Here is a 20,352-nt window from a genome sequence, read left to right on the forward strand (position 1 = left end):
ATTGTCCGTAGGTGTGAATGTGAGTGTGAATGGTTGTCTGTCTCTATGTGTCAGCCCTGTGATAGTCTGGTGACCTGTCCAGGGTGTACTCTGCCTCTCGCCCAATGTCAGCTGGGATAGGCTTTTTACAGACTGTGAGGGCCTAATTCTGTTTTACACACATTCACTACATTTTTACCATCGGGTAGGCATTAAAATATGTAATAATTAAGATCAGTGTTTATGATCGTCATCAGAATGTATGAGAGGTCACATAAACTGGGCTTTTATGCCAAAATTTTTCTCACTGTCTTGCTCCTCCACATCCTTGTGGAAAGCCCTGCATCTTATCTCACCACAAGCTGTCTCCAATATCTTTAATTTGTGTTGTTTGTCAGTGTTAATTTCTTCTTTTCGTGAACGCCCCTTCCCCCCATTCTTTCTCCTCGTTCCCAAACACATTTCAGATGCAGAGTTTTTCCCTTGAATGAGACGCTAACACAGGATTTACAAATTCCTTGGCTGTAATGTTTATCTCACGGTCCTTACTGTGCATTTATTAAGAGAGGTTATAATCTGGAAACACAAGGAGGTGTTTGGTTTTCATTTGGCTGCACCACTGTTCCACCGCGAGAAGGAAAAATCACCACAGAAGAACCCGATATGAGAGGAAACCACAACCCAGTAATTTAATCAGAGCTACTAAAATCAAAGGAGGTAAAAGTTCAGGATCTGAATGCAGTGAAATGTATCAGTTCCTTAGAACCTACTGACATAGCTCACTTGTGGAGGAGCAAGCCTCGACAGAAAGGGCTGAGTAATGAAGATGGATGCATTCTGTTATCAGGTAGCCACTTACTGGGGCCTGATGTAACCTTAAACATTGAGGATAGCTCAGTTGCACAAAGAATCTAATTAATGAATAGCAGCCATGAAAGAGGACAAGGCAAGTGTGCATTTGCAGATGAATTCCAGACACTAATCAAACGCTGTTCAAGCGGTTTGGTTTGTCTCCAGAGCAAGGCGATATTTGGCGAGGATTTAAGGCGATGTTTGCATGCTGGCTTGATGACTGCATGCATGCTTCAGTGTTTTTATGTATGTGCTTGTGTGAGTGTTTTCTTTGTTTTATTTCTGTTTTTGAAGTGCAAAGCCAGACGTTAGAAAGGACTGGATGTACAGAATAGGTGTGAGGTTGGATTGTTGAGTTATTTCAACAATAGGGGTTTGTTTACTCTCCATTATGGGGTCCTACTACACTTACCAGGATTTCTATATGGGCAAAATCATGTCCTGTTGTATTTGTTGCAGCTTTATCTCAGTATATATTGATTGTATTAAGCTGGAAACACGCTACGCAATTTAAAACCCAGTGGCCACTACACTAGTTTGTGTCAAACAGAGCAGGCCGCCACAGACAACTTGTACTGGGAAGGTTCAAGGGGCAGAACTCTGGCCTTAGACAAAATCATTTAATGACTAAAATATGAATGTGGTCCACATGAAGCATTCTTTATTTGTTCAGAACACCAGTCTAACCCCTCTGTGTTCTGCCTGTAAGTTCGACATTAATTAGGCCAAATCTTTTCACACTTTGTAAAGATGTTAACAAGACTAAGAGTCGGCGTAGTCTGGTTCCAGACCTCTGAACAGCTGCAGATATCTCCGATTTGTTTAGCAACCGAAATAGGTCAGGTCTCGTCCCATCTATGTCTATTTCAGCTGGTTGGAGAGAGAGTCAAGCAATCAGAGCTTTGTAAGTGTGATGAAGAATGATTAAGTCATTTTTCTGCATACCAAGCTAGCTACCAAGCCACAACCTCCACTGCAACGGTGATGCGTACTGGGTTCCCATCTTAGTTTAGCATGTTAGCATCTTAATATTTGGCAATTAGCACTTAAGATAGAGTCAAGTTTGGGCTTATGGGATTATCATTAGTTTTGAAGGTGTTCGGTCAGAAACCAAAGTGAATTAATGGGGGAACCAGTCAGGTTTTTAAAGTTGAAGTAGTTTTTGCTTTAACGTATCATTATGAAGTAAATGTTGATTTTACAATGTAACGGCCATACAGCATTGACACCATCAGCATTTATTGGTTCCCATTCACCTTATTTCTGATTTTATCCAGTTGGAGATATAAGAGGTGGTATGTTCTACATGTTTTATCTCCCAGTCCCTCTAAATCCCTCTAGGCAAGAGGATTAGCGTACCATTAGCTAACATTTATTACTGGAAAACACCAGTTCCAGATCAGTGCCGGAAATCATGCCTATAATTTACAGAGGGTATCATACGGGCTAAGAACTGGGTGAATAAGCCTCGCTTTGCTATGCAGTTCTGTCGGTCACAGGGTATGATCTCCCAGGAAAACGATTATTGCACTACAGAAGTATATCAACTAATGTGCAGCTGAAACAGAAAGAGGATAGCGCTTTTGTTCTTCCTGGTTGCCATCAGCAGCTTTTCCCAGTGACCAAAGAGTATCAGTGTAGGTTGTTTGCAGTCATGGAAATGGCAGATGGTGTCATGACTGCAGTAACTGTGCTCGGCTCTGAGGAAGTTCATCCATAAAGGGCTATAGTTGTCGGTACACGATTTCATGTCCATCCATCCAGTAGTAGTTGAGATATTTTGGTCCGGACCAAAGTGGCAGACTGACTGACAATGCCAACCACAGAGCCACGTCCTTAGCGCTGCTAAAAAAAACCTCTACAGTTTTTGAGGCATTTTTATATCTAAAATGTTCGTGGCTAGATAGAAACCCTAGATTTGCAAAACTTTTGCAAGCCACATCGAAATATTCTTGTCTTGCTGTTTTATGTGTGTGATAATGCTGTGATAAAGGTTTGGTTAGGTTTAGGCACAAAAAGCACCTCGTTATGGTAAGGGAAAGATGATGGTATAGGTTAACCCTTTAAAAACAGACCTCAGGAGATCTTTATTTGCATGATTCTGTTTAAACAGATCTAAAATAAGAACCATAATAGATAAAGCATTCATTCTTATTACAGCAGAAAGCTGAGGCTTCTGTCTTCCCAGTCATCATCTCTCTGTCATATGTTACTTTACCAAATGTGCTATTTTAATGTAATTACACCAATATTTTCCTGTAATGGCTGCGGGAGGTCACTGTTTCTATAATCCTGGATCTATATTGATGTAATAGAAAAACCATAATGGCTAAAATGTTCATTCTTTTTGCAGCAGAAAGCTAAGGTGTCTGTCCTCCCTCTCATCATGTAATTATCTTTGGTTACTTTACCTTACATGCGGTGCAAATGTAGTATTTCGCCATAATTACAGCAGATTTCCCCCCAGTTATCCTTTAATAGCCGAAGGTGAAATTATTGTTTGCATAATCCAGTATATATATGTATGTATATATATACATATATATATATATATATATATATATTGATCTAAAATAAAAAGCAAAATAGCTATAATATACATTCTTTATGCAGCAGAAAGTTAAAGGTTTTGTCGTCCGTGTCGTCAGGTTGTACGTTCGTAATGGCGTCATTGTGCTACGTTATGCTCAAAGATGTGCAGTGAATCAATGATGAATCCATCACAACACACTCTGCTCATAAACATATCTCAAAAATAAAATAATATACATAGTTCAAATATTGGTATGGAGTGTTAAGAAACATTTTATTTATGTTTTTGCATTTAAATATCTTGCAGATCATGAATTTTTGTGGTTTTATTTCGTACAATCTGATGAAAGAATAAGTCCGATTTTTGTTTTTATGATACAATTTCAATACTGTTCTGAATTATCATTAATTGTTTATTGACTTACATAACTTTTTAGCTGAGGTTGTACAGATTTTAGGGATATGAAGCATTTGAACGTACTCTAAGACAGAGTTCAAAGGGTTAAAGTGATCACCTGAAACATAGAACATGAAATCTTTTGGGTGTTTTTGTAACTCTGGAGTGTCCATAAGGCATGACCTTCTAAAACTGAAACTATACTGATGACAGTTAAGATTTTTCAGTGATCAGACGGTACACTGTCTTCTCTCTTGTCCAGTACCAGCTCCAGAGGAGTTCTCCGTGGCGGTCGGTGAGCTTTCAATGGCAAACGTGGCTTGTGTCGATCACTGCGTTGGTTCTGCTGGCTCTGGTACCTTATGCTGTTTACTGCATGATGACCGCCTTCACCGACCCTCCTCCTCCCAGCACCTTTAAAGTGGCGGCCGCCTCTTTTGGCCTGCTGACGGAAATCCTGCTGATCAAGTAAGTTTTTAATATTCATTGAGCCTCATATCTGTGCTTTTTAAACTTGGTGTGAACTTCATATAAGGTGACAAACACAGTCAGAACATTAATGATTAAAATGATGACGACGCTCTTTCCTCTCTGGTTGTGTTCTCCGTGTTCTCATCTGCCAAATACAAACAATATTTTTAAGTAACATTTCACTTTTATGCAAGTTTCAAAATAAGACACAGTGAGCATCGGTGTCATCCAAATAATCATCTCTGAAAACAAGCTGTTGTCCGACCCCCAGCACGCCCCCACCTCTCTTGTTTTCACTTATCCTTCTTTCCCATTTTGATATTGCTAATTGGAATGATGCCTGCGGTACTGTAAACCATTAGTAAATGAACAGTCTGTTTTTATCAACATCGAGCTTGTAAATAATGCATTAGATTCCTGGCATAAACAATATCTACTCTGTGATTAGAAAGCAACATATGGCCGATACTGTAATCAGATTACAAATACAGGTTATGTAATCTGTAATTGCCTAAAGCAGTGTCTCAGTCAGGCTGAAGAATATCTACTGGATTACTTGGAATTACGTACGACTAGTGTGTTTAAAAATAATGTGACATATTGACTCGCCTTAATCGACTGAATGCTGGGATTTCCATGAGCTCCCCTGCTTAATAAAATTCCTTGTAAATTGTGAAGGGAGTAGTAGAAGTGATGTAACTCTCCGATCACTCTCAACTGCTGTTCGTGCCAGTAGCAAAATTAAAACTTTGTGTTCTACATCTGTCCTTCCTCCAGTATTTGTCTTAACTTAAATAAGAGGCTGTTTGTAATTAACTCAACAAGGCTCGTAACTTTTTCCCCCCATTAAGTGCCTTTGCGAGGAATGTGGCTGGTGAACTGGTAATTAATAAATATGGTTGCACTGGTAATGTGCTTCTGCATCATTATGTTGTTGAAGCCCTTATCCACGCTAGTAATGAGCTGTAATTTTATGACAGGAAATTGGTTTGTTTACAACACATTCAGCAGCTTTCAGACGAGCTGCGTTCTTGGCAGATCTCGGCTGCAGGTATTTGCTCGTTGTTTGAAGTTGAAAGAGGTTCAAATCTGTTGTCATGCTAACAATTATACTGTTAAAATACTAACACTTTGCTAATGTGCATGAATCACTCAGAATAACTTCATTAGTTTTTATGTTGTTTTTGAAGCTTCAAAGCCTGAAATTAATCCAGTTAAAGCGTTCCTCAGATTGAAGGTACTGTACGTTATGTCATTAAGAGTAAGTTTAGTATTTTCATATCTTTACCCTGTTTTCCCATGTTTTTGTTTCTAAGTGACAAATGGGAACGACAGTTTTTAAAATTCGTCCAGTTTGGAACAAGAAGGTTGCAGCAATTGAACAGGTTGCAGTGTAACCACTCAGGACACATTTTCACCATCAGTGTACATCCACTAGAATTTTTTTTTTTCCCCCACTGACAGGCTCAGATTGTTATTCTAAGGGCACATTCAGTCTGGGGGACTCGGTTTGATTGGGCGGGGAATGCCGAAAAATTTCACACCTTCATTTGGTTCGGTTCACTTTCACACTGCACTAAAACGGACCAAATCGCCTGGACAACATCACGCAGTTACAGCAGCTGCTCGTTTGGGGGCGGTATTGCCCGAAACGACCACTGACCAGGAAGAAAAAAAGCATGAGCAAGAAGAAAACCTGGCTAGTCCTCTGACCATATATCAATAAGCGCCTGCACCTCCTCACTACTCCACAACTGCCCACGAGACATTTTCACAAGCTTTTCTTTTCTTTTTTTTTACCTCTGCTTCTCACAGGTTTTTTTCTAGCAAAAATGCACTGTGCTCTACGTCACTTCTGCTCTTTGGTTTGCTGGATGGTCAGGTTGCATTTCCCACTGTAAGCGAACCACACCAGGGTTCACTTGCAAGTGAACCGAGACCCCCAGTTATTAAGCGGACCAGGGTTTGCCCGTTTGGTCCGCACCAGAGTTCGAATGAGCATTCACACCACTCCTAACGAACTGAACTATCTGTGGAAGCGGACCAGGGTTCGTTTAAAGCGGACCAAATAGCCCCAGTGTGAATGTGTCCTAAGTGTGTGACAACATTATGGAAAGGATCCCTACAGAGATAGACCTTTTTGTTAAAGTCAACATTATGGAAAGGATCCCTACAGAGATAGACCTTTTTGTTAAAGTGTAAGATCTTTTTTGTTTAACCAGAAACAGCCCCAAAACTGCAATCCCCAAACCCACCAGACTCCATTTAAATAAACAGTAATTTTAGCATATATACAGGCAGTCTATTTTCACATCTGACTGAATTAAGGGTTAATTTCAATCAACCAGAGTTAGTGATTGAACAGTGGAGAGACAAACCAAGATGGTGTTTATGAGTTTTATTTTGTTTCTGTCAACTTTAAATAAAGTGTGTTTATGATGATAACAATTCTGTTTATTTAAATGTAGTCAGGTGGGTTTGGCACAAGCTTACTATAGCTAACTGAAAATAGATTAAAAACTAAAACTAGGTGTGAAGAAACATTTTTGTTAACTGAAACACAAATAAAAACTAGACTTAAGAAAAAAACTGAAGTGCAACTAATTAGAATAAAGGCATGCAGAATATCTTTGTGGTAAGATTTGTCAACACAATAAGGAGTTTTGGGTGCGGGTAAAGGTTAGGGAGGGGAGAAAATTAACATTTTTAAAGATGTTTTTTTTTTTTTTTTTTTGCTTTATTGGATAAGATATTCCAAGTTTAAAGTGGGGATAGAGAGAGAGAGGGGATGACATGCAGTAAAGGGCCCACACGCTGGAATCAAAATGAACTGAATTACAAACAAAAATTAAAAACTAAATAAAAATGCAAATCTATAATAACTGGTTTAGGGATGGAGATCACTTGGCTGTTTCTGGTTTCAAATAAAAAAATATGTTGTCAGAAACTCATAATAACAGTCTGAGCCTGTCAGTGGCACAAACAAGCACTTTTAATGGACGTACACTGACGGTGACAATGTGCCCAGTGTACATTGCAACCTGTATTGGCGATGCCAGCTGCTGCGATCTCACTCACCACTGGACCAATTTCTAGACCAATTTTGTTAAGTCATTTAAACAGAAAAACATAGGTTGGAAAATACCAAAGTTACCCTTTAAAGGAGCAGTGTGCAGGATTTAGTGGCATCCAGCAGTGAGGACTGCAGATTGCAACCAGCTGAAACTTCTGTCATATGCCAAGCATGAACTCCTGGTTGGAATTTATTCAGTTTAGGAGGTTTTTTTACCAGGAGCTTAATTATCCACAGAGGTCTCCTCCTCTCCAAAACAAACAGACCAGCTGATTTAAACCTGTAGATTTGCTCATGTTAAAAATCTGTGTTTTTCCAATGCTGTTTGGCTCAGTCTGGAGGGGCTGCTAATTCCGGTGGATGTTGAGAAAACATAAATATCCCTATCTAGAGCCAGCGTTGGGTTTGTCCATTCTGGGCTACTGTAGAATTATGGCTGTGCAACATGGTGCTCTCTTTAGATGAGGACCAGCTCCCTATGTCATATTTTTAGGTAATTACATACTTATTATATTATATTAAATTTCTGCCTGTATATCCCCTTAACCCTGCACACTGGAGCTGTAAAATGGAACCTATGACACTGGAGGTATCCCACTGCATTGAACAGGTTTTCTGTTCAGTGATGCTTACAGTGTCACTGGTACAACTGGAAGGTTGGTGGGTGCCCTTATTAGGATTGGTGGGCCTCACATATCTGTGCCCCATGGTGCTTGTGCTGCCTGGGATGTGCCAGCCTCCTGCTGCCCCCTGTCAGGGTGCATCTCAGTCACTCTTCACCCCGAGGGTGGAAGTCCTCATGAGGAGCAACTCCTCCCCCCCATCTCTCACCCACCACACGGCCTGGTAGGCTCTGAAACAGAAACAAGACAGAGATGAACAAGTGACCTTTTGTTGTGTTGATGAAATGGTAACATACAGTAATGCCAGTTTATTGGCAAAGCATTTCGTTATCCTCGCAGTGAATGAGCCTCTCTGTTATCTGTTGTTGGTTGCCATGGCGACAACACTTTAGACACTAGTTTAGTTTGCTACAAAACAAATTATCTAAATGTGTCATTAAGGATCAGTTCTGGATAGATTTGATGAAAGATGTTGTTTGGGAATCTTTTATCTATATTTTCCTTATTGTCTTATTCATACGTGGTCTTGTGTATGTGAATGTGGTCTCTATCACCACATTTTTTATGATGCCCTTAAATTAATCAATGGATATAAGTGTTTCTAATTTTAGATATTTTATAACTAACAAAAGAACAGAAGTATTTAATAATGAAGAGAGCTATGTAGCCTGTGTAATTCTACTACTGTGAATATTATATGTTAGAATGCATTTAGTACTTACTAGAAAATAAAAAAAAGCTGTCCAGGTTGACCTCCGTCTCTGGTAAGCTCGGTGAACAGCTTGTTTATCTCCATGGTAACGGATATATGTGTAAGAGGGTTAAAGTTCAGGGCTTAACGTTATGAGGAAGTAGTATGTCCCAATTGAAGAAAAAGCATGCGATTCAGAATGCACCCCATATTTGGATTTGAGAGTGGAGCTAACCCTAACGCTAGCTGCTAGCTTGGTTAGCACAGTGCATTTACAGCTATGGTTAACTGTGACAATGCTAATGCTAATGTTCACTCGCAAAACAAGCTTAAAACCATAAAAAATAAATGTACTTACCAGAAAAACTGAACATCCAAATCCTTAGAGGGTCTTTTAGTTCAGCCAAACACTGAACAAGACAACCCCAAAACATGCACAGACGACATGTGCGTGTTTTTCTTGAGAGGCCACTATGTTTAAAACTGTGGATTTTTGTACTATGTGTTGTATTATTAAACTTGTCTTAATTGAAGAAATGCAGCTCATAAAGTTTCACTAATTCAGTAATAAACATATTTTAATATGTTTATTGTCTTAAAAATAAAAGTCCCCTGTAAGTCCCAGTAAAATAAAGCAGATATCAAAAGTAAAAACAGGACGCAGGAGAGAAACTAAACTCCAAATCACAGAAATTCAGTGAGAAGCTATAGACGTACTGAGAGCTGAACACACAGAGACTTTGAAAAACTCTTTTCTCTCTGGTCTCCTGCAGACAGAGGTGAGTAGAGTCTCACATCACACACAGCTTGTCTGATGTTATGTGGTGCAACTTGACCCTATATTGATATAAACGGTATTGTCTAAATCTATATCTTGCTTGAAAATATATCGATATATTGTTAAAAACTCGATGTATCACCCAGCCCTAACTGTGGGTCAGAAAAGCCACAACAGCACTACAAAATAGGACCGGATGTAAGAACGTCATGGTATTTTTGGCACACTGCATCTGACATACTAAATCTTTTTCTGGTATACTATATAGCGTGGTAGTGTGGGTATTGGAACGTACAGATGGTCAATTCTGGCTCCTCATTTCCAAGATGGCGACGGTCAAAATGCCAAATTTATGGTTAAAAATTTCTGGTTAAAAAGAAAGTTGTCCTGCGATTATAAAGACATTTTATCTTTCGACAGTAAAAGCAGGAAAAGAAAAGCGAGCACAACAGCTTTGGGTTAAAGAGCTAAAAGCTACAAATGAATGTAAAATGAGCCCCACTGACTTGTGCATCATTTGTTTTTCCTCACAAACTTCTCTCCGACGTATCCGTCTCATTTCCATCGATTGCACTCCGGCCTCTTTTCAACATTTCGAACCTCAAACATAATCTTTTTGTTGCCCTCCTCCTCGCGCTGCAGATCTGTTATTGGACACATTCACAAAGTCACATGACATTTGTCAGGCTTGAACTGCCTTTCAGAATGCTGTCACACAATATGCGCCCTCTCCTTCCTCTACTGTCACGGCGAGAGTCGGGGCGCTGAGACAGTGCCCTGACCATGCAGCTCTGCACTGTGAATTTTTATATGCCATTGCCTGGAGGTTAGAAACTCTCATTATGCCGTGTTAGATTTATTAAAATAGATTATGGAAATGTTAATTAAGTCATTAATTACATTATTTAAGCAGCATTGACAGATAAGGGAGTGTGTGTGTGTATGTGTGTGTGTGCGTGTGTGTGTGTGTGTGAGGGGGGTGTCGAGCTCCCTGGGTGGTTTAAAAGGATGTGATTGGTGACAAGGGACACTGTGGAGATGGCGTCTAACCGCTAGCGCTGACATGATACAAAGTGGCCTACACTGCTCTCTCACCTCACGCTACTGTCTACAGCAGTTTGCAGAGCTGCCTGAGGACGAGTAGCTCATCGCCCTTTTGCAGATACAAGTGTACACAAGGGTACAAATGTACTTTTTTTTGTGCAGCGACTCCACATAAGTTAAGAGAATTTGGGCGCAGTGCTTAAACACTCTGCTTTACATTTTCCTTTGTGTGAACATTTGGACGAAGCATTTGCCGTGATGTTTGAGCAAAGGCCTCAAACCATATTTCCAAGCTGTTCCCGAGGAAAACACAATGGCACAATTGTAAGATGAATTGCCCAGGAGTTGATACTATGGACTCTCTTATCTGTTGACAGTTTAGTTACCACGAAGCACAAGAAATGTGTTTTCCAATTCTCTGAGAATTGAGCTTTTCTTTGTCCCATCAAACCTATATTAAGGGAGGGAAAATTGCTCTGATCACACTTGATAAGAACAAATGATAGATGTTGTAAACAAGCAGAATGCTTCAATTCTGATCTGAGGCATTGATTCGCCTCAGCAGCCAATTACTGTGTGGACTGAGGTTATGCATCCAGTCAATCTGCGGGGAAAGGGATTTTTTTGTTTTCTGTCCAGTCTGTTACTTTGCACCCAGCAGTTAGTAAAGATGTTAAACTGTTGAATTAAAATGTATTATCAACTGTTGGAGTTAAATAATGAGCGCCAGTCTTGATTCCTCAGCTCCTCCGTCAGGTTGTAGTGGAAGATGTACGTCTTGATATTAAGTGGCTACTGATTGTAGGAAATGATACAGTATGAGGCTGTTCGACCACCTCAGAGTCAAGCTATTGTGATTAGCTCCTAGTCAGTCACATGAACCTCAGGATAACTAATTCATAGCTGTGATGGTTGGTATGCTCCGACGTGAAGAATCACATAATAGCACTTAACCCCCCACAAGACTAAAACATGCAGATTTTTCCTGTGTGATAGCAGCTGAGTACACTGTGGGAGAACTACACCGTGCCTTTTGTGTTTTCAGCTGTTTTATCTTTTGCCGTATAAAAACCTTGAAAATGTCTGCTCACCTGCTTATTATTTCTTAAACACTGCCCACAGCATGTCTCAGTGGAGGTACTTTCAACCACTTGACTAATCACCAGGCAGTGATACTCAACCTTATCGCCTGTTGGAATGTATGTTTCTGAAAGAGATACGTTACTTTTGTGCATTGTTATGTAGCAAATACGTTACGTTACATTTCATAAACGCTGTGGTTAACGTGGTTAGATTAAAGCAACTCTTACCTTTCTTGCATTTCACACAGCACTTAGAAAAAATTTGAACATCCACAACTCCCACCTCCCTCCAAAGTCCCGTCCTCCTCCTCCTGCAACTTCACCTCCCTCCAAAGGCCTACTCCCCCCTCCTCCATTACGTCCTCATTATGTCTATGATAGACGTAGGCATTGGTATGGTAACGTTAGATACACGAAAGAGGAGGGCGAGTGTAACGTTACAAATGCATCCCCGGAGTTTTAAAACTCAACCGGAGTCAGTGATGACTGCTGAGTTATAGAATAAGGTTACAGTGCTAACGTTAGATAGTAATCTTAATGTTACTAGTAAGGTGGAAACACACAAGGGAGATAACATTAATGTTTCAGAGGCTACGCTACAGTAGGCTAACGTTAGCCATTAGCAACCGGATGCTGTGTTGTCATATATAACATTATGAACTGAACTTCTTTATTTGTCATTTTTATGTGCAGCACAAAAAACGAACTGACATTTCGCATACCCTAAGCAAAAAGAAACAAAACATATAAAAACAATTTGTGTAACATATAAGAAAGAACATATAGTGCAATAGTAAGATGAAAAGGGTCGATATTTCACAGTCAAAAACTCCACATCCTGAGAGCAGAACTGGGAGATCCTCTTCACATCACAGCACCATGAATTGTTTGTGTATACACCACGGAGCCTACCAGATGATGCAGCCTCCCTGTCTGCTCTGTGTAGTGTTAGCCTCCTTAGCTCAACACCGGTGTCTTATATGTTACCATTCATCCATGTCTCAGTGAACACAAGGACGCAGCAGTCCCTCGCTCCTCAGTGAGTGGATCTCCATTGTCGGATGTAATCCATTTCGTGTCCACCGAGCGGCCGTTGGGAACAGCTGGTTTGATGGGGTTAGCTCGTAGCATAGAGCTAACCCCTCCGCGCTTCCCCCGCTTCCACGTCCTGTCACAGCGCTGCCGGCGTCTTCCCTTCGGGACAGCTCCAGGCAAAGCCATGGTCATCTCAGGTTACTAGTTTATATCCACAAGCGTCCCTGTTACTAGTTTATATCCACAAGCGTCCCTGTTACTAGCATATTTGTTGTCTCACAGACTCAGGGGTGGAGGGTGTGGGGGGGATGTTACGCGAGTGGTTACGTCTGTCTGAGGCCTCCACGTGGGGAAGACAGACAGGACAGGAGAAAACTCTGACCAGTCATTGCATTCGGTCCGAATGTTTTCTTAGAACCATATGAGAATGGTATAATTATGAGTTTTTATCTCTGGTGGAATTCACTTACATTTCAGTGTGCCATCGGCTTATTAATAGCATTTTAACCTAGACAAAGAAAAGTGTAAAATTTCTAGAAAGGTAAGTGTTGCTTTAAGGCACAAAATTCATGTGGTCATGGTTTGGAAAAGATCACGTTTGGGCTTAAAATACCTGGTTCTGGTGGCGTAATCCTGGCAGGAAACGCAGCAACGTCTCACCCGGTTTTGTTGTTTGTTGGTCTTGAACATTGTTGCAGGTTTTAATACATACAGATACATGTAAAAGTGAAGGTAAACTCAGTCAAAAGCCCATTCTTGGTTTGGACACTGAAGCTGTTTAACATTTCACCAAACAGCTCCACTGCCTGAATATTCAGAGAAAAGGTCCAACTGGACGGTACGGTAACATCCTATAAAGAGGCCAAGCAGCCCCCTGGACTCAGCAGTAGTTTCCTACACGCTCTAAAGACTCAGTTAATAGGAGGAGAAGCACTTAATAATGAGATTAGGATTATGTTATTATACTAACAAAGTTATTTGGCTTGAGTCAAAGTGTGAATGTAGCTAATTGGACTCACGTGACAGAAAAATGTGGGATGAAGCAATCAGACCTTGAGTTTCTGGCTGCGGTTGAAAAGTGTTTGTTGCTCAGGAAGGTTCCTAACTGAGTAAAATGACTCCAAAGTGTCTCAGCGGCAGGCGTGAAAAGAGCTGGTCAAATTTACGTAATGGTGAAGGAAAGGAGCTTCAGCCCTTTTTTGGTACGTCCTTTAGCGTATGATATACTGGACCATCCTTTAGAAAAGGAAGGGAGAAAATGACGTCCCACAATTCCTTGCAGAAACAATAGTTTAAGCAATGCCCCATTCAGCCGTTCTTGAAAACAAACGTCAGGCAAATGATCAGGACCAATGAGGGATGCAGATCATCCTGACCATTGCATCTTAAAGCTGGAGTAGGCAGATTTATTTTGACTTTACTGGGCAAAAATCCAGCAATAACCTTTGAGCATATTGTACTTCATGTGGTCTGAAAGAAAACATGACTTCTGCTCCTCCTCTTCTGTTTTCAGGTTTTAGAAAATAAATCTAGCCAGTGACGGGAGAATTTAGCCAATCACAGTTCATCTCAGAGAGAGGGCGTTCCTATTGGCTGTTCTACAAATACAGATGTCTGTGCACGTCCCGTCAGTGGAAGCCTGATTCAGTGGCAGAGAGTCTGGCAATAAACAAAATAAAACGCGTTTCAGTATCGACCACATGTTTCAGAGATAGAGAGAAAATGTTGCTAATACTTTAGCTTTCTGCTAACCGGAGTTACAGTCAGCCCCGACTAATCGCTGGATTAGTTGCCGTTACAGAAGTTAGAACCGGGGCTGCCGCTGGCCACCAGCCCACTGTGACACCCAGGGCTTAGAAGTCGGTGCTGGCCAAATTTAAGTTACTATAACCACTAACCGAAGGTCCTCCCAGGGAAACTGTCCAAAGCTGTAGGGAGCAAGGCGGAGGGACCGTGGGGTGGCTAGTAGCTAAGTCTTGTCTCATCTGTGGTCAGATAAACAAAGAAAGACAGCAGGCGAAGGAGGGGCTGAGAGAATGCGCTGTGGGCAACTCTACAATGAAGTAAGATCAAATAAATCAGTGATTAGGAAATACTGTGTTACTGTATGAAGAGCTTATATGCTTGTGGTCATCTGGTGGGAGGGGCTTAGGATAGAGAGTGGAAAGCTGCTGGAGGAGGATGTTTTTGTTTATTTTTTTCCTTGTACAGATTCTGCCTATCCCAGCTTTAAGCACCTCGGTAATTAAATAATATTTTTCACCATGTTGTCAACGTTCATATCACCGCATGGGGCAAAGTATCTCAGATGCACTTTTAGTCGTCCATGTGCAGAACATTGTAGTTTCACCACAGCATAATTACTGGGTCTGGTGTAGACAGATTCTTTTAGCACCTTTGCCTTTCCCGAAGTCCTTAAGACTTCTCCGTCACACTTTCCCTTCACCTCATGAAGTTTTCCTTCGAGGTCAAGGATAAATGGTTAGGAAAAGACAAAGGACGAAATTTTTGGGAGCTGTTCTCTGCTAATGTTTGTACTCGTGGTGTTTTCTCAGGTGTCTGTGCAGCTACCTCAGCAGTCGTTACCGGCAGGCTGAGCAGAGCTCCTTCACAGTCCGGGCCAGAGGCTTCGACGAGGACAGAGCAAGCGTGGCCCGCTGGGATCGGTCTGAGGCCTCAGCAGCGGCAGGTCAAGCTTCATCGGCGGCCTCACCCAGTCAAGTGGACGAAAGGAAAGTGGATATGCTGAAGAGTGGATGTCTCAGCTTTTTCTGAACCACTAACAGAAGGAGTTTACAGAATGCAGAGTGAGAGTAAATCCTATGGGTATTCAAGATATCAGTTTATCAGCGTGGCGTTTATGAGATTTTACAATTTAAAACCTTTTTTTCTGAGGTGTCAAATATTCTTGTTTTCCTCTATGTCAAACGCTTACCCTCTTTATTCAGCGGGTACATTCTCACTTTTTGCAAATTGATCATAAGGAAGCTAATGCACGCAGCGTGCATGAGTGTGTTCAGGCTCAGGGAGAAAAAAAGAGCCTGAAATCACTCTCGTTCCTTAATGATGTCCACACAGAGACAATGGGGCGCCGCTCTGATTAGTGTCACCTGTCCTTGTGCATCTCATCAGCTCCATTATGGCTCCAGCTCCCATGCTTCTTCTGCTAATTGAATAGCCTGTGAAGTGGTGACGAGGACGGGGGCGAGAGCAGCGTCTGTCCCGCTGCTGCTTCAGAAATGAGAGTGAAGCTTCCCAGTGAGACACCACTGTAGTTCTTAAAACATGAACCATTATCATACAGATGGAAAAAGTGCTAACAAGCAGCCCTCATGTTATATTACTGTCATATCATCTATGGATTATCTTCATATCTAACATCTTACAATTAGCATCGACTGTAGGTTTTTGAAGAGAAGCATTTCTGCACTACACATTTCGTCAGTTTATCAGACAGAGGTTCATAGTGGACGTAGCCATAAAACACTCATCATCTTTCAGTAGCTGCACACGGCAACTTAAGTATGGTTTGACATTTTTGTACATTTATTTGCATTCTTACCAAAAAACTGAAGGAAGAAATTGCTCAGCTTTGCTGACTAAGACTGGACATGGGAAAAAATTAGCCCAGCAACTCCTTGGGCCCTGACACACCAAACCGACTTCAGAGAACTAGCAGTGAAGCCCCCTTGCTGCGTTGCCTCACGTTGCCTTTGTCCTGGCCAAAAAAGTTGCACATGAACACACCAAAGACTCAACCGAGGGTCAACCAGCATGTACATTCTGTGCTTACATGAGAGGAAATAACTCTCCATACAAGCAGTCATCTGTATTCATGATTCAAAAAGGGAAACTGGAAAACCGTCTTTATGCTAGTTAGCCAGTTAACACATGTACAACACAATGTAGTGTTGAAAGAACAAAGCACATTAACCGTGTGCCTGTGAACAATAAGACAAACCATCAGGAAACGTTTCTGCTACATAACCAAATCGATAAAGAAAAATAAACTGACCCTATATAACAAGTTTGTTTTTGTCCCAGTCCCTCTGGATTTAGCTCTTTGTTTACTTTCCTCACTTAAGTTTCTCATCTTGTGCACTGACCTGAACTGATAATCAGACAGATTTCCTTTAAAATAGGAAACTAGAAAATGCAGTGTAAGGATAAGGCTGGTGTTATTCTGTAGTATAAGTATTGTCAACAAATCCCATAAAAAGACGATGTAAGATTTATTCAGTGACCGGGCTCTGCCGCTGATTCTGTGCTCACCTGCCACTTGTATGTCTGAGTCTGTATCTTTTGAGTTCCTTGTTAAATGTAAATTAATGTTTATTCACTGGGAGAATTCACAGAATCACAATCCATGTGAGGCTCTGATATCAGACCACAGTGTTACTCACCATTAGACCTTTATCATACACATTTCCTGGCTTGACTTTGTTTGACTCAGAGCATCAGTCCAGCGCAGCAGGGATTTGCATCTTCAGGGCTACCTGCCTGAAGGTGTGTCTTAAACTGATGACACACTTGTCTTGAGTCGGTGTTGTTTTAAAGCTCCCTGGCTGTGCAGCGGTTGTTGGTAGCCAGCTACTTATCATCATGGATTTTCTGGCTGTTGTTACAATGAAGTGTCCGCCATGTCCGACAATAACAGCGGAGGCTATTTGAACATGTCGCTGAATTGTTGCTGAATGTTTATGAAGCCCATCTGACATCACTGCAACCTGTTTTGAGTGGGTCTGACACGACTCTGGCCCCATCTCTCGCCCCATTTAAACTGGCAATGAAAACTCAAATGAACGCAGCCAAAAGTGCCAATGAAATCAACCTACTCTTGTTCAAGTATAAGCAGGGTTGGAAATCAGCACCAGCCAAAAAAAAACACAATGGTAATCTATTGAGTGGCTTGTAGATTTTGGAATCCACCAGCCATTTTGTATAACCACTTCTTGTTAGGGGTCGCAGGTGTCTATCCCACCTATCCCAGCTGACATAGGGTGAGAGGCAGGGTACACCCTGGACAGGTCACCAGACTATCACAGGGCTGACACATAGAGACAGACAACCATTCACACTCACATTCACACCTACGGCCAGTTTAGAGTCACCAATTAACCTGCATGTCTTTGGACTGTGGGAGGAAGCCAGAGCTCTCTTGGTGTAAGGCAACAACGCTGACCACTGCAGCACCGTGCCGCCCACACTAGTGACATGAGTAAAACCCATCACCAAAGTATTTTGTAGTAAATATGGTCTAAGGAATGTATAGAGGAACTGAGACTCTGTCTAGAGAGAATAGTTTGGGATATTTTCTTTGAATCCTGCATCAAAATCACACTATTTTTATTCTAATATGAAGTTGTGTGAGGGTGATGTGTGTAAAACAAAAACTGTGATAATCCTCCCAACTACAACCCTGTGGTATAAAAACAACTGAAAGGAAGTCTTAATGAAAAGAAAATGGCCTTTTATTGTGGTGTCACTGGATTCTCTGAGAAAAAAGAGACAACTAAGAGAAAAATAAGATTGAAATCTTCAACAGTTAACATAAAACAAGCACAGGAATGCTTAAATGCGCTACTGGGGGTGGCCAGAGAGAAGGAAGAATGCTCTGTCAGTAACTTTGCTAATGAGCTAAATGTTTATTACAGTAGATTTGACTGTGTGGTGCCTGTGTGTGACTGTGTGAAGCCAAAAAAGGCCACCGGCCCAGACGGACCACAGGCACATGTCCTTAAAGACCCAATTAAAGGGAGTCTTTACAAGGTTATTCCAGTACTTGTTAAACACACGCACAGCGCCTAAACCAGGGAAACTCTCAGTCATTAAGTCTGTGCCCAAAAAAGCCAAAAGCAAGTCTGACTTTTGACCAATAGCCGTCTTTTTGTGAAACCACAGAGTTCCAGCTAACTTCCTCTGTGGTACAGACGATGCACTGCTTTGTTTAATATCATTAATAAGCATCTTTTATTTGTGGATTTTGTGAAGCTGATTACTCCGAGTCTGACGGGCTCGCTGTCGGTACAGGTGCTGTTGAAGGATGTGTTCTGTCCCCTGTACTGCTCATCCTATACACAAATTAATTCGAGATCAAAGAGCAGAGTTGAGCTCCTGCGATTATGCAGATGACCTCAGTTGGCCTTTGTGAAGTGAAGCTGACTGTTTGGCCCAAACACACTTTCTTCATACAGGCGTGGTGCAGAAGTAGCAATTTGAAGATGAGTGTTGATAAGATTAAGGATATGTTCGTTTGTGCCAAGCAGGATTTCACAACAGAGCCTGATGGGTTTGACAGCCAACTTGTTGAAACTGTTAAAAGTTTCAGATGTCTTGGCTCAGTCCTGGACAACCAGCTGAACCTCTCTGAAAAATATTAACTGTTTTCAACAGAAGAACACAAATGGCTTCTTCTTCTCGGGAGATTTTTGAGTTTTGAGTGTTAGAAATTGTTTCCAAAACTCTTAGGTCTTCGGTCACCTGAACTGCAGGCTCAGGAATAATCTGGCTAGAGTAGTCGTCTTTGCCAGCAAAACAACTGGGAAGCCCTTAACAAATGAGTGAGCTTTACACCGTCAGAACAAGAGATAAAGCCTTCAAGGGAAACTTTGATAGTTTACAACCTGGACCAGATTTTCTCATGTTTGTATGTTGTAAGTCCAGTTCAATCCAAAGATTGGCGACAAGAAGAAACAGTTTTAGAAAGTTGCAGTGGTGTGAACTCATCGCGGTGACTTGCTGTGAACCGGCAGGTTTTTAGAACGTTGCAGAACAGAGCGTTGCAAGTAGTTGCCTGTTTCAGCTCGACTCGTCGTGAATCTTTAGTCTGAACTGCCACAAGTGACCAATGAGAATAACAATCTTTGACATTGGTCCAGTATTGAGCGAGAGCGCTGCAGCAGCGAAACAGACTATAACGTAATTCCCTGCAGGCATCTGAGCACCATCAATTTACGTCCACTAAAAGTTCCTGTTTTTGCCACTGACAGGTTCAGATTGTTGTTCTAAGTGTCTGACAGTATTATGGAAAGGATCCCTACAGAGATATACCTTTTTGTTAAAGTGTAGGATCCATTTTATTTAACTAGAAACGGCCGGTTAAACAAAAAAGGTCTTATTCTTTAACGAAAAGGTCTGTGTCTGTGGGGATCCTTTCCACAGTGTTGTCAGACACTTAGAATAACAATCTGAGCCTGTCAGTGACAAAAACAAGCACCTTTTATGGACGTAAATTGATGGTGTTTAGATGCCTGCAGGGATTACATTGCAGACTGTTTCGCTCAATTCTAGACCAATTTCAAAAACTGTTGTCCTCATTAGTAACTCAGATACAGAAACATGGTAAAATAGGGTCCAGGTCAAAAGATACCAAAGTTACCCTTTAAGCACACTGACTGACAGTTCTCATACTTTATTTCCTCAGATTGAGTCTCTGAACTCTTGGGCAACCAAAAAATAGTTTTATGAAGTATATAATTCCAAGTGCAATCAGCATTTAAAACTTGAACTAGACAAGCCACAGTATTGTTTTGTTTTAGGTATTGTATCTGTAACTTTAACTTGTGTGTGTAGAAAAACTTTTTTTCCTCTCCATGGTGTCTTGTTGCCACATTTCTTCCACTGTGTTCTCTACAAACCTACCAAAACCAGAAAACTACCTACAGCTCCCCTCTCTGTGGCTCTCAGACCCAGGCCCCCTGATACTGAAGACACCGATCTTTTAAGAGGTCACAAGTTTACAGTTTTTAGAGGAAAAAAAGTAAAGACTGATTGCCTCAAACAGCTGGCCCCTGTA

At 41.2% G+C, this 20,352-nt stretch overlaps 1 protein-coding gene across 1 annotated transcript in view; it reads left to right on the forward strand.

The window, feature by feature from the left end:
* The window catches only part of LOC126397175 (uncharacterized), a 98,437-nt gene extending 78,881 nt beyond the window's left edge, over positions 1-19,556 (forward strand). The window contains exons 4-5 of the mRNA XM_050055742.1: positions 4,023-4,228; positions 15,113-19,556. Coding sequence (XP_049911699.1) covers positions 4,023-4,228; positions 15,113-15,332 — 426 coding nt within the window. The 3' untranslated portion in view covers positions 15,333-19,556. The remainder of the gene's footprint in view (positions 1-4,022; positions 4,229-15,112) is intronic.
* Positions 19,557-20,352: the final 796 nt, after the last annotated feature.

Source organism: Epinephelus moara, chromosome 10 (assembly GCF_006386435.1).
Source record: "Epinephelus moara isolate mb chromosome 10, YSFRI_EMoa_1.0, whole genome shotgun sequence".
Classification (NCBI taxonomy): domain Eukaryota; kingdom Metazoa; phylum Chordata; class Actinopteri; order Perciformes; family Serranidae; genus Epinephelus; species Epinephelus moara.